Source organism: Lepidothrix coronata, unplaced genomic scaffold (genome assembly GCF_001604755.1).
Source record: "Lepidothrix coronata isolate B3197 unplaced genomic scaffold, Lepidothrix_coronata-1.0 Scaffold1, whole genome shotgun sequence".
NCBI lineage: Eukaryota > Metazoa > Chordata > Aves > Passeriformes > Pipridae > Lepidothrix > Lepidothrix coronata.
In genome coordinates, this window is record NW_016690181.1 from 11,237,530 (window position 1) to 11,252,958 (window position 15,429).

The 15,429-nt window shown below is 37.2% G+C and overlaps 1 protein-coding gene across 1 annotated transcript in view; it reads left to right on the top strand.

The window, feature by feature from the left end:
* Nucleotides 1-8,366: 8,366 nt before the first annotated feature.
* LOC108493293 (mucin-5AC-like) overlaps nucleotides 8,367-15,429 on the top strand; it is a 36,715-nt gene continuing 29,652 nt past the window's right edge. The window contains exons 1-9 of the mRNA XM_017806561.1: nucleotides 8,367-8,406; nucleotides 9,495-9,554; nucleotides 10,539-10,800; nucleotides 11,787-11,901; nucleotides 12,365-12,455; nucleotides 12,838-12,950; nucleotides 13,381-13,597; nucleotides 13,942-14,067; nucleotides 15,026-15,143. Coding sequence (XP_017662050.1) covers nucleotides 8,367-8,406; nucleotides 9,495-9,554; nucleotides 10,539-10,800; nucleotides 11,787-11,901; nucleotides 12,365-12,455; nucleotides 12,838-12,950; nucleotides 13,381-13,597; nucleotides 13,942-14,067; nucleotides 15,026-15,143 — 1,142 coding nt within the window. The remainder of the gene's footprint in view (nucleotides 8,407-9,494; nucleotides 9,555-10,538; nucleotides 10,801-11,786; nucleotides 11,902-12,364; nucleotides 12,456-12,837; nucleotides 12,951-13,380; nucleotides 13,598-13,941; nucleotides 14,068-15,025; nucleotides 15,144-15,429) is intronic.

A 15,429-nucleotide genomic window follows, 5' to 3' on the forward strand; every position in this document is an offset into this window, starting at 1 on the left:
AAAAATGATAAGAAGGCTGACAGCTCAGCTTAGCAAACCGTGCAAGTTCCATTAGTCACCTCCATGATGCATATTTAGAGAATATATCTAAAACCCATGGTCCATGATAGCTTACACTATACGGCCCAGAGAAATGAGAATTTCTCAAGGCTAGTTCTCCTCTGCCTACTCAGGCTCAAAGAGGAAGGATTACTTACGTGAGCAGAGTTCAGGCTATCTGAAGTTGTAATGTGCCATCTTTGTGCGTATGCAGTATTACACAATATCTAAGTACATGATTGGATCCTGCTGTTCTCCACTGGACTGTGTGCACATCAAGCACCTGCTGTAGGGAGAGTGAACCCGGATTCAGGGTTGAATGAGAGCATGTTGTGAGCGTGATGGTTGTCTGCAGTCCTCTCTCTCATTGCCTGGATAATTTGGTTGCTATGGAGTGAAAATAGCACACAGATGCCACCATGTTGAAATGGATTAAAATTCTCCCTTATTTTTTTTATGTTGTGCATATCTGTTTAAACTGGAATTTTCACATGCTGTGGCTTTTTTTCTTCCAGATATTGTGCTGGACACTTCAACATCTCAGCTGCAGAACTGTGGCACCTTCACAGTTCTACCTGAAGACTGCATTCTAAACATGCACGTTACCAAAATAAAGCTCAGTGCTGAAAAAATCAATCCTAGGAGTGTTAGACTGTTTACCCCCCCAAAAAATCTATGCCTCATCTAGGAATATGTAAAACAAAAGATAATATACCCCTACTATTTAAAAACATATTTTCAAAAGCAATACATTACTATTGATGAACCTCTCAGGTACTCCAGTGATAGAGACCACAGAAAAATAACTGGGGAAATTGATGAGTCTATATTTAGAGTGAAGATATTGAATGGCACACAGTAACAAAATTAGGACACAAGTAAAAATAATGGGACAAATGACTGAAGAGATACTCATTCCCTAAGCTCTGTCAAAAAAAAGCAAGAACCCTCTAAGAAACATAGTATTTCACTTGTGTAATTTAAAACTATCTCGTGGAACTGCACTTATGGTCTTAACACCAATACCTCCAGGTGTTTTGACCTTGCAAACTTAATAGCATTTTATAAAAGAAATACAAGCTTTGCATGAAAGTCAAACAATGAAGACAATAAAGCCTCATACTAATAATCACATGACTAAGCATCAGGTTTGTCTTCACAGTGCTTATGGCCTGATCCCTTCTACTGCAGTAAGATCTTGAAGAATTATAGGAGTCTTTTGACGCTTACAAACCTCATCCAAATTTCCAAGTGAAATTAATAAGTGGCCAATTTGTACCTCCCTGTATTTTGTTCCACATCTTCCATTAGTTTAAGTTTTTCTGCTGTACCATTATCCAAGTTTGTAAACTGAAATGCAAAATTTAGAAAAGGAACTTTTAGAAGTTATTTTACAATAGAGATTGAATGCATATACACAGACACTCACGTGCAATATGTTCTCCCTTCAAGGAGTATGACATAACAGAAACCTTAATTATTAAAAGGAATGGCAACATTTGAACTGAAATACTAAAGAGGTGTCTGCTAACTTTTTTCACAGGTGTAACTTTTATTAATTTCTCTGAGTCTTCAATCGTGCATGGAGCAAAGGATTTTGTTTTGTTCTCCATGTTTGTCCTTGTTTGTATGCATTTTATTATATCTTCCGTGCACTTTTTAGATAAAGAAAATCTGCTTCAGATTTAAGTTAAGGATATGTATTCAAGGATCCAGTGGAGAAAGAGCCGTACAGCATTCACTAGTAATAGAACTGACAAAACTTGCTAGTGGTAATAGCATATATATGTGTGTGTGTGTATATATATAAATATCTCCACTTATATACAGTCTGTAGTTTACGTTATTACAAATAAACAAAGTGTCATTCAGCAGAATTATGTCCACCATAGTATACTAACATGTAGATTTTTTTGAGGTTGTGCATCATTGAGAGGTTCCTTTGAGGGCTTATATGCACTGCTCAGCTTAGCATTCCATTTCACCCACTTTTTTACCAGTAGTACCATTTATTTTTCTGAGCCTGCAAACACAAATTGCTTCTAAAGACTGATTTTATATTTTGGGCACTATGGTACTATGTAAGAGTCTGGCTTTCAGCTGGCATTACACAGCACTACTATGACCCTATGGCATTGCATAGCTGTAGGCAGAGCTCAAATCCCAAACACAGTGTTGCAGCGTCAGTGCCCCAGAGAAAGGCAAATTCTCTTAGCTGCAACTTCATATCAATGTAGTGACACTACTTCCTATTATAAATTTACCTTGGCTGTTGCTAGCAGAGGGATCTCTGCAACACGCACCACTGCACAATGCAAATATGCCTTCAAGTATGTGTGTGTACATCAATTTTTTAGTCTATAATACCAATTGCAAATATTGGCATGCACGGTTGTGGTGTCTGTGTTTACAAACTGTAAAGAGGCTTAAGTGTTTATCCCCTTTATACACAGAGATATCCTGGACGTGTTCAGACAACATGGAAACCTTACTCTGGCCCCCATGTTCATACTTCTCATGGTACATGGTGCACATTGTTTTTTTCTTTACTAACTGCACAGTATCCTTGCATAGGTGGAATGTCTTAATACAGTACTCTAAAATGTTTTCTGACTGATTTGATTCCCAAAGCATAAATGTCAAATAAAATAAGAGGTATTATGCTCAATATCTCTTACTTCCTAGTCATATTGGTGTTAACTAGCCCCTCATGTTGCAGCTACACAGTCTCCAATGCCTAATTTAAAATGTTATGCTTTGCTTGGGTTCTTATAAATGACACATCAACCTTTAGAATTAACAGATAATAGAAATAAAACAAGAAATAGATCCAAATCATGTTACATGTTACTTGCTTTATGGTGAAACATAGAGACTGCAATGGAGGTCAACGCATTATGTATTGGTTCTCTAAAATGTACACACTAGAAGACTGCATGAGAACTACTCACGTTAATGAAACGGCTTCAAATTCAGTATTAATGTGATTTGATTTTCAATCTGTGTTTTATCTAAGCATTTGGAGGTAAAGGAGTGGATCAATGGCACTGTGTTTGAGTAAGATCTAGTAAAGAAAATAAAAGGAGTTGTATCTCCATTTTAGTCTTTAACTTTAGATAGACTATATCCTATCATGCTATGAAATACCTACTGCAACTATTTGAAATGTAGTTTGTCTTCAAGTAACTATGAGAACACCTATAATGTTAATGGACAATGTTTTCTTTTGGCAGAAACTGATCAGTTGCCTCCCATTCCAAAGAAACTTTCAGATAAAAATTGTGAGTTTGAATTTGCACAGATTAAAATTTAGGGACAATCAGAATGGTACTTCAACTGAATGCAATGCCAAATGTCCCAACACCATTTCAGAGTTTAAACACGGCTTCGGAAGTGGCCAAATGACCAGAGAAAAGCCAAGCAGACAACTCCTCATTAACTTGCATTTTAGCCTTGGCACAGAGTAATTCCTATCAAGTACAGGTATTCTCATCCTTCCCTTGATATGAATAGTCCCTGCTCCAAGAGGACACTAGGTGGACTAGACACCTTTTGCATGGCTCTGAGTCCATCATTCTGTCTTTTTTAACTACAAATGGAGACATCAATTTCAATCATTATTGTACCTGAAAGTTAACCAAATTTGCCATGACATTTTATTTACATTCTACTCACTGTATGAAAATAAGACATGATAGTCTAATTTTTTCTTATGACGAATGAGATTCAGAAATCATGAGTAAGATGTGGAACTAATATCATCACCATGTAGCATTTGATCATGCAGGACTAAAAAGAATTGTTCTGAAAATGCCAGCAACTCTTCTACTGAAATTTTTAATTCAATTTAATATTGCAGATGTTAGGAATTAATATTTAATTCAATTTAATATTGCAGAGATTAGGAATATGACCCCATGAAAAAGGAAGAGAAAATATAGAAAGAAGTGTCAGGGTTTTCAGATCAAATGTGATTTCAAAATATTCTATCTTTTCTGTTAAAAAAATTAAAAATAGCTATATCAGTAAATTTTTGTAATATACTAATATTTCTGTTTATGCAGTCAATTGTACAGATTTGATCATAAATAGTTACACAAATTGGACATGTTACCCCACACCAGTCTTAGAAAAATACTCTCCCATATCACTGGTGTATGTCTATTGCGTGAATGGAGGTGAGATACAATTTGAAGAGGAATTGTATCTTTGAACAATAGTAATACTACTAAATTAATTTATCATAAATATTTTGAGATTACTTTTGCAAAACTAGTATATTTTGACACATTTTATAATAATTTCTTAGAAGAAATAGCACAAGATAAGGAAGTTATCTTAAGTTATGGCAAGAGAGTTAATCAATGAATTAACCACTTAAGAGTGAAAGGATAACATGATTCATGATATATATGAGATTTCAGAAGTAAAAAATACAGACATAGGGAAACAACTTTTGATGATGTCTTAAAGCTCAATTAAAGGGGGTAAATTTAATTGTAAACCAGTTTCAGCCTAATTTGTGATGACCAAACTGGGATCTCTCAGAGATCACAGTGCTTCCCTAAACATGCAGGAAATGTATACGAAACTACAGCATAGCAACTGTTGTTATGAACTGATTTTTCAGTGCTAAGCAATGTAATGATTCATAAAGCATATTTTTCTTCCTACCAACATAATCTCTTACTATGCTTATGTGTGTTACCCACCTGAGTTTACCATACTACTTTATAATTACTCTAATTATGTACCATTTCTATCTGCTAAATTTTTTTATTTTTTCTAGATCTTCATCCTGGAGCTTCGATAATAACCATTAAAGATAATGATATTTCCTTAAATTTTCACTGCATGTATTTCCATATATACAAGTATCTTGTAGACATCTTTTCCTTGTTAAATAATGCTAAGGTAAATTCTACAGACTTATGCATCAATGAAATTGCCAGAGATATAACTCATGACTGAAATGGAACAATTCTTTTCCTCAACAGTTCCAATTTCATTTTGTTATGTCACCTTTATTTAAATATTAATAACCAGTTGTACTTTTAAAATGTTCAGGACAACCAGTGTATTTTCTTGCTTCTGTTTGCTGCTCAGGGATAAATCGGGCCTTTTATTTCTTTCTTAGTGTTGAAGCTACTTCCTCAAACCTAACTGTTCCAACAGAGGGTAGATTTCAACTAGATATTAGGAAGAAATTCCTTTTCGTGAGAGTAGTAAGACACAGGAGCAGGTAGCCCAGAGAATTTGTGGATGCTCCATCCCTGGAAGTGTTCAAGACTGGGCTGGATGGGGCTGCTTTGAGCAGCCTGGACTAGTGGAAGTTGTCTCTGCTCGTGGCAGGGGAATTGGAACTAGATGATCTTTAAGGTCCCTTCAACCCAAACAGTTCCATGATTCTGTGATTCCATGATTATTTTTCAGAAAACAATAATAGAAAACCATGGAATATGGAAACAATCCCAGTAACTTCTTCCTTGCCAGAAATGTTTGAAGCCATGTGGGATTATGGGATTTATTCTCCTACTGAGAGACTGTGTTTCTCTGCATCCCAGGGTAAAACACTATAAAAGGTTAATTCACCAAGTAATATAGCTGTAAATAACTATTTTAACACACTCACAAGGCATTGTTCACTCTCTCATTGTTCCTAAGATAAGGAATATTCTTTCAAATCAGTCTTTTTGTATCTCTATTTGTGTGTCTCTAGGGTTAGCAATCATCACGGGTTTTTTGTTTTGTTTTGGGGTTTTTTTGTGTTTTTTTTTTTAGATAGAATCAATCTAATTTTTAATGGTGAAATCATATTTACTCAGAAGGGAAACAGCTGAAATAGCACTACAACTGCCCATGTGAGAAGAGTGGTCCCTCAGGGAGAGGTCCATATTACTGACTCTCCAATGCTGAAGGATCTTCATTATGTAGATTTATGTTGTGCCCGGCCAGTGGGAGAAATGCAGACCTTAGATGGCACTTGATTTCTCCATTTTCACAAGCAAACTAGCTACATAGGCAGGTGCAAACTGATTAAAACCAATTTGTACCAGGTGGAACTTCTTTGAGTTTTCTTGAGAAGTTAATTACCATTATTTACCATAAGGAGGAAAAAAAAAAAAAAAGTGAAGTAATTCACTCCAAGTTCCTGCTCAAAAGTCACTTAAAAGTCCCTTAAACTGTGTTTATCTCATAATGTACAACAATTTGGAAAGACTAAACCTAAGCAAAAATTCTTCCTGCTCACTTCCTGACATTTTGTCAGAAAGACCTGTAGAAAGAAGACTCCTCCTAGAGTGTAAATACCTGAGGGAAAGTCAGAGCATCCTCTATTTACCTGTGCACCTGCAAAGGAAAACTAAAACGTCTGAAGCCCCACCTTTTAAGAACCTTGTGAAACAATCTGGGAACTGAGCCAAAACCTCCTCTCTCAGTATATAAGACTCGGGAACAGAGAGGTATTTCCTCAGAGGCAGGTTGTTCGGTAGCTTCTACCGGACTTCCAGAAGATGGACAGAGGTGGTGGGACTAGAATACCACTATGGATATCAATACTAGCACTTTTCTTCATACAGATAAAAGGTAGGAAGATTCACTTTCTTGGCATTTTTACTGTTTTAAAGAATTTATAGCTTGCTTTGGACTTTGAAACATTTTTTCCTTGGCTTTGTGAAGTTAATGAACCTGTTACATTTGTGCAAGATTTTCTTTTCTGTTATGAATACTTTCCTTTGTAAGAAGAAGAAATTACCTCTTTTCAAACTGCTGTCCTGTTTTCTCCAGTTGAAATCTGGAACAGCTCCCCTGCATTCAGTGGAACTCACTCAGAACTTACATTTCTACAAAAATGCCTCAAGATTTGCATTTAGCTTTTGATGTCCATTTCAAGGTGGTACAGCATTTCTAAATGCACAGACCAAAAGGTGCAAAAGTACCTCCAGAAAGGACCAAGTCAGTGGATGAGATTGTCTGCATGCATTATTAAAGATTTTGTTTATCAGCTGATGGCACAGTATTGAAAAAGGGAGGGTTTTGCTTGAAAATCACTTGACAATAGGTTTTAACAATTCTTTTACTCTTGCCCGTGAGGTTGCACAAAAGCTGAGCACACAGGGTTGGTTTGCAATGGGCTGAAAGCAAGTGAAGCGACTTTAAGTATTCTAAGAGGGCATTAATAGTCAGAGGTGGATTAACTTTTTACATTTTTTAAATTATTTTTTCATGAGATAATTTCCCTTAAAGTTTAAGGTAACAACAATATTAGTGTTCCATTTTGATCTCAGGTGCAGATCCTATTGTATGATTTTATATTTTTCCTACTCCTAGGCAATTCCATACTAACTTATGTTAAAAAGTGGTAGTGTCATGGAAAAGCCCATCAAAAGACTAACTGTAGCATTACCACACCATGCAATGGAAGCAGGGATCTGCAATGCATGTGGAATGGAGCCATACAGTGCATGGAGAGAGAAGCAAAAAGCTCTCTGAGGCTGGGCAGAGGAGGAGCCCAGAGGCACTGAATGGTTCCTACCTTAAAAATAGGCACAGCATGTCCTTCCAACACCACTGCAGACCCCTGGGTAGTGCTAAAAGGGACTTGCAGAGCTCTCTACAATTCTAGTTTCAGCCTAAGCCCCTCTAGTGGTGCTGCTCACAGACTTCCCTTGCAGGGTGCAGCAGGAGGTGAGCCTGCCTTTTTGGTTTTCTCTGGCCAGCATAATCTCCACTGCAACATGCCCTGTGAGGAACTCTTACTAAGCAGTGTATTCAAAGCCCCTCTGGTCCCTGCAGATAATGTAATTATTCCTATTGTGATGCTGCAGTAGAATGGAATGAAAAATGGCTTCTTTGCTGAAAACAAAAAGTTTTGCTTTGGGGCAAAATCAACAGGCACAAATGTATGTATTGGAAAGACCTATTTCTTTCTGTGTGGCTTTTGTGTTTATTTTTCTTCTGCTGCTTTTCACAAAGAGTGCCTGAAACTGTAAAATACAGAGTAACTGAGTAAGAGAGGCCAGAGATATGTCCTATAATCCTAAAATGAATTCTTCCTGTACAAAAGGAAATTTTAAAGCACTCTGCCTAGAAAAAAGCTTTTACTGATGCTTAAAGCATAGAGTGACCATAAAACCTAAGAAAATTAATTTCTTTATCTGAAAAGCTTATAAGGGAATGCAGGGGTACATTGTGACAGTAACAGAATAAGGATCTGCTCAAACTACCACAGGCATGTTTTTGATGGCTTCCCTGCAGTAATTTATTAGTCAAAAAATAAAAACATACCAAAAAAAAAGGAAAAGCTGAAGGACTGGTGTTTGGCCATCATGGTTGCACGCAGCCCAGATCCTGATTCAAATTTGACCTGTACATGAGCATATCTTTGCTGATTTTTTTTTATATATATACTGACTGTTACATGTTAAAACAGATGTAATTGAGAAATTGAGGGAGCTCAAGAAAATTAGACATTAACATTTCTACCATTCTTGATGCAGTTCAAGCCCAAGATGGTGAACAACAAACAAAGTATATTTCTCCATCTATCCTGCAGCGACAAAACTGTAAGTATTTTTATGTTGATCTATTTCTAAGATTTTGTTCCAAATCAAGTTGATAAATAATAAGATTACTAGAATGTTTTTAGTCCTAGCTAGAATACCACACACGTTAAAAGAGAAGTCCTCTGTACAATATACCCGATCTCTGACTGCTCTAAACTTGAGAACTTCCTATGAGATCTGGGCCAGTGGATCTGCTCTACTGATATGATAGAGTTATCTAATCTTTAACTTCAGGAAAGGTACATACCTTCTATCTGAAAGTGTATTTTCAGAAGAGGTGTGTGTTTACATACGTATCACCAGGGTACTTGATAGTAGGCAATAAAGGACACATTTTAACTTTTTTTACACTGTGTCAAGATGACTGCATTACTCATGAGAGAATAAGGAAACTGTAACTACCTTAAATGCTAGCATAATTAAGCACTACAAGATCATGCATGACACATAACTGTACAGAGGAAAATAAGGGTGGAAGGATACAAGGCTGACTGGTATATTAGCGTCGGCAGGCTGAAACAACTGATCACTAAGTCTGTCCTGCAAGAAGTGTACCACAAATTATTTAACAATAGCTGAGGATCATACTGTTGCTTCTGAGTTCAGAACCTGGGCCAGGATCAGATGGGAGTCTTGAACAAATAATGATAGAAAGTACTACAGCCAAAGAGCATAGTCTTTGGAATTTAGTTGTCAGTGAAATTTATAGAAAGATAGATCACAAAGCAATGTGTAAAAACCACCAATAAAACCTTGTGGAAACTTCCCTACAGAGAGTAAATAGTAATAGGAAATTTTCATCACTAAAAAGGCTACGTTATCTCTATCCATTTTGTAGCATTCTAATAAGATTAAACTTGGTCATTTTTTCTCCTTTTGCTTTTCTACCAGCTTTCAAATCCCAAGAAGTGACAATCATTCCACCTTTTCAAAACACACTGAAAGTAAAGGGTAAGTTAACCAAATGTCTTGGCACAGATATCTGTGTTCTTGTTGATCACACAGGTAGAGCATGGAGTGACTGAAGAGATCAATAGATCTCTTGTAAGTCCCTTTAGCACTGTAAAAACAAAAAAAAAAAACAAACGGAAAAGTCATCAGTTCCCCAAGTAACACAGATAATCTAACTGTGAATCCAGTGCTTCACCTTCATTGTGTTTACATAATGCAGCTGTAAAGAAAAAAATTAAACATATATTTATATATGCAATAATGGGAAAAATCATGCACAATATTTCCAGTAAAGAGAGAAAAATACTAATATGCTGAAAACACTGTGGAGACATCTTATCTAGGGTATAGGGTACAATTCAAGCAGGGTGAGTGTAAATGTGGAAGAAATGCAGGAAGGGACTGTGAAGATTATCAGGGAGATAGAAGAGCTGCTTGTAAGGAAATGAAGACTGAAAAGAGACAAGAGATTTCTATAATTGGTGGGAGGAGTAGTAGGCAGGTGAAACCCCTTCAAGGTGAAGTGTAATTTTGGCACAAGAACAACCAGGCATATATGAGACAGGAATATTGTTTGGAAGATGTCGGCAAAAGTCTTTCAGTCACTCAAAGGTTGCAGGTATGAGTGGCCTTCCCTAGTAAGAGTATGAATTGGTGTTAAACTAACTTTAAACTGGGTTTATGGTGAAACTTTAGAACTTCATACATTTACAAAAGGATTTAAAGGATATGGGTGTTGACAGAACCAGAGCATTGGGTCTAGTGACCCAGGAGGTCTCCTTCTCCATGCAAAACAGATTAAACACAAAAAGTAACTGAACTAAATAAAAAAATTATGATGAGCAAATAGCATGACAAGAATAAAAACAGAAAATGGGCTTTTGAGACAGAGACTAGTGAAAGACCTAGGAGGGGAAAGGCATCTAAAGGGAGGGTATTACAGCAAATTACAGGAAATTCATACTGCTTGTTTTGACTCCACAGCTGGCAACCCCTCTCACAATGGCCGTGTGTGCAGCACATGGGGTAACTTCCACTTCAAAACCTTTGATGGGGACATCTTTTACTTCCCTGGAGTCTGTAATTACATCTTTGCATCCAACTGCAAGTCTTCCTATGAGGACTTCAACATCCAGATTAGACGTACAATGGCGGAAAATGCTACCGTGATCACTCACGTCATCATGAAGCTGGAAGGAGCAGTGATTGAACTGACCCGTGGCTCTGTCCGGCTAGACAACAAATTGTATGTTCATAACTTGCAGCTGTCATCACTGCTGTTGATCCCAGTGAACCCTTTCCCTTATCTGATCTGACATTGCTTCCAAGCAGCTGGAAGGATCAGGTCTTTCCTGAAGTATTAACAAAAACGAGGGCTTGACAGTGAGCTAAGTGCCACTTCTGTACATTATCCCTGTGTCCATTTTATTCAGATGAACTATGTTCCATATGATGGCCCACTTCTACAATTGTGTATGTATATGTACAACTGAGTCTATAAGCTGGATTCAGTCAAAGTGTTAGAAACTTAAAGGTGCAAAACCTACCTTCCATTAATGTTACTAGAACAGAATTCTTGAGAGGAGTTTTTGACAGCTTTTGTCTTTGCACCGAACAGTGTGCAGTAAAGCAGTGGCTGCAGCTTATATCTGAGTTAATTTAAAATTATCTATTCTGGAAACTTGCAATCTATATAGCAATTATAGCACTGACTTTGGCATAGGGTGTGCAACCTGTAGAAAAGGACAAGTAAATATTTGGGCAGCTATCCCACTGTGAGTTGTCTATTATAGCAGCTATGTACAACAAGCTAGTGTAAAGGTTATCTTGGGTACAGCTTTTTGAATGTCACTCATGTCACAGAAAGCCTGGAGTCCATCCCTTTATCATCAAATGCTTTAAGACCTGAAGCATATTGCTTGCAAAACAGAGTCTCCTAGCACTTCTTTGAACCATACAACCAAAAACATACACCAACATTTTACCTAAAAAAACACTCTTGAGAGAAAGCCAAAAGGAACAACAGGGCTGATCCATTTGCACAATGAGAAGCAACTGCACAGGAAACAGCCAAGATGTTACAAACCTGTGTTGTCTGTATTTAGCTACTGCTTTGATTTCCTCACTGATGGATGCTGAAAATTCTCAAAGAGAATAAGAAAGAATGGCAGTGTGGATATTCAATGAATATTCTGTCCCTACCCCTGCTGACTTCTGGTGATCTTTCCCCAGGGTTCAGATGCCCTACAGCCATATGGGAGTCTTGATAGAGAGAAGTAACAACTATCTGAAAGTTTCTGCCAAGTTAGGACTGACCTTCCTTTGGAATGAACAGGATGCCCTCCTGGTAAGAAAACATCCAGAACATGGCAGAAAGTCTGTATTTTGAAAATAGTTTGTTTACGTTTTTGCAGTATTAATCAGTCATGTAGACATTAGTTGCTTTTGAATTTGTGTCCATTTTTAGTGTATTGTTTTTCCGGTCTTCTCCTAATTTTCCCTTTTTTCCCCCACTAATCTCAGCTCAGAGTCAATAGACCCCCGATTATAATATTTTCTCCTCACAGTGAAGTAATCCTCAGATTCCAGACCTGGCAATGTACTGATGTTCACAACCCAGGGCTAGAAGAAGAGCAAGTTTTTCTTGGTTGTCACTGACCTTTCCAGTGATGCCTACCTTCTTATCACACAACACAGTCTACACAGTAAACATATGTCAATTTTTGAGTACACAAGCAATACTGATGTAGGCTGTGCTCCTAACCATCCAGACTGACATTTCTATGAACCTCTTTCCTCATTTCTTTTAGGTGGAACTAGATAAGAAATATGCCAATCAGACTTGTGGACTTTGTGGGGACTTCAATGGAATTCCAGTTAACGATGAATTTATTTCAGGGAGTAAGTAATAAAAAGCATTATTAAGTATTGGTGCTTGTTTTTTTTTCTTTTACAATATACTGTAACGTAGCTTGTGGGTCGTATTAACTGCAAAACTAGTGATACTTTTTCATGTATTTCTATGATATCAGTTATGCATAGCCAGGGCTTTGAGATGTATTAGACTGCTTCCATCACTGTTAGATGTGTTAAGACCTGCCACATAAAACTTGTTTGCAATACTTTGGGTTGAGTTCCTTGTTCACCTTCTTTTACCTTTCATACTATAGTGATATTATTTGGTAATCAATGTTCATGTGATAGCAGGTAGGATCACAAAAGAAAACATTTCCATGCAAAAAACCAGTAAACATTGTTCTAATATTTGAACTGTTTTTTACAGAGACAAAACTAACTCCCATACAGTTTGGTAATAGGCAGAAGATGGATGGACCCACAGAGCAGTGTGATGATCCTATTCCTTCTACTGTTCAGATGAACTGCTCAGCAGAATTTGTAAGAACCTCTCTCTCAAAATTTTTCTTCTCAGTGTGAAATATGCTCTCTCTATCTTTGGAGAAAATTTGTTAGAAGGGAAAAAACATGCCAAAGTGAATGCTAAAAAGTTCCCTATCTAAGACAACACTACATATTTTCCCAAAAGAGAAAATCACTGAGGATATCTTAATATAAAGAAATTGTATAAGGCTTGGGAAGTCACCTGAGGTGAAAGTAACTCAAGATACGGAAGATACTAGAATTAACTAAAGGATTTCCTTTATGTTCTTGCCCTGTTGATATACTTTTCCCTAAATATCTGCTTATGGCTACTGTTGTACAGGTTTTGTGGACTGGATGGATCCTTGATTTGTTCTGCCACAAGCCTTAAATAATTAGTTTCGTATTTTCTAAATGTTTTGTTTACCTTCTCTGTTTTCCTTCCCAGGCTTCTATCTGTGAGACAGTATTAACCAGTAAAGCATTTACGAGTTGCAACATGCTTGTCAATGTTCAGGACTACATCGAAACTTGCATACAAGACCTTTGCCACTGTGACAGTTCTATGGCTGACTTCTGTATGTGTAACACTTTTGCTGAATACTCCCGGCAGTGTGCTCACGCAGGTGGACAGCCTCTGAACTGGAGAACTTCACAACTGTGTCGTAAGTATCTAAGAAAGGGACTTCCACCTGTGCTTATTACCCACATCTATGAAACTCCAAATATGTGAGGTCTTTTCCTTGAAAAGACAGTTGTTTAAAGGTGCATACAATTATCATGAAATCAGTTTCAACCTGATCATACTCAAGACTTTGGGAATATGGAATTTTAGGGGATTTTCCTTACGAACAGTTTTAATATATATCAGAAAAACTAAAATGTTTTGGTCTCCACTTGGATCAGGATTCCCCATCATATCTTGACAGAAAAGATCCTAAATTGCAAATACTGTTTTCTCAGCCTTTCGGGGGAAAAGCCAGCTTTATAATACTTTTTCTACTTTTAGCCAAATCATGTCCGTTCAACATGCAATACCACGAGTGTGGCTCTCCCTGCTCTGACACGTGCAGCAACCCGGAACGATCTGCACTTTGTGAAGACCATTGTACAGATGGCTGCGTCTGTCCTCCAGGCAAGTTTATTTCCTGCCCTGTTCTCACAGCCAAACCCACTAGAATACTCACCTGTATACATTTAACAACTTTGGCATTCTGTATCATTCTCATCATGACACCAGTGTAATTATCATCAAAAGAAAAGCTACATTTCTTCCTTCATATACATGCTCTATTTCTATTCAGATTATTAAATATGCCCTTTTAAATAACAAACATTGAGAAGACATGTATATAATGACTGAACTGAGAATAAGATAATTTGTTCCTAACAACAAGAGCATTCAGATTCAGTTCCCAGAAAGTATGAAATCTTTAATCAGATTTTGCACACAATGATAACTCCTGCTGTTAGCAAAGCGGCATCTGGTTCGCCAAATCTCCTTCTTGTCAAGTGCTCAGTGTCTAAACAACAAGGAGCTGAGAGAGCACCAGGCAGTGTGTAAAATTTGGTGCTTCAGAGAATTATGTATGAGACCTGAGTATAAGTACAAGACAAACAATGCAAGTGTGTCTTCTTTGTGCACACTTTGTTGCTGTTGTGAGTGACTGTATGGTAGGATCTTCACCCCTTGCAGTTCTTCTGCCTATTCTCATGTTGTCTCACAGAATTCACCATCATTTGTTTGTGTAATGGCATTGACTTCTCTTAAACAATCCTCTGTCTCTGGGCACAAAAATATTTACTGTACAAATATGTCCCTGGGCAGTCTTACAAATGGTTCATCTAATCCACCTCATTATCTAGTAATTTTAATCCTAATTCCATTCTAATGAAGTCCATAACAGAAACGTATTTCCCTAGAGGTCTCTTTTGATCACCCTAGGATTTTGGATAGTAGCTTGCATCCTATTATTTTAAAGTACTGTGTAATACAGAAGAAATGGGGCATATTCTCAGGCATCTGCTAGATATGTGGTCAAAGGCAGGCTGTGCAGTGCACAGAATGAGTAACAGACCATTTCTTTTCCTAGGAATGGTGTTTGATGACGTTAATGGTGCTGGCTGCATTCCCCGTAGAGAATGCCACTGCACCTATGAAGGTGAAACTTATGCTCCTGGAGCCTCCTTCTCATCTAAATGCAGATCATGGTAAGATACTTTCACACGTGTCTTTTCTTTTAGGTGCACTATCTGAATATTCCAAAGACAGGGAAAAATAACTAATTTCCCCTTAAAAAAATTAGGAACTACTTATCAATTGAAATTTCCTGATTACAGTGTTTTAGAGGACAGTTCACATCTGTTTTCCCCTTACACTTGGAAGCAAAATTTAAGTTTTTGAATAGATGCTTCAATTTCAAGACCTATCAATAAAAGAAGACAATCAAATAACAGAGGTGTTTAAAAATGTGAATTAGTGTTACATCCTTTGCAG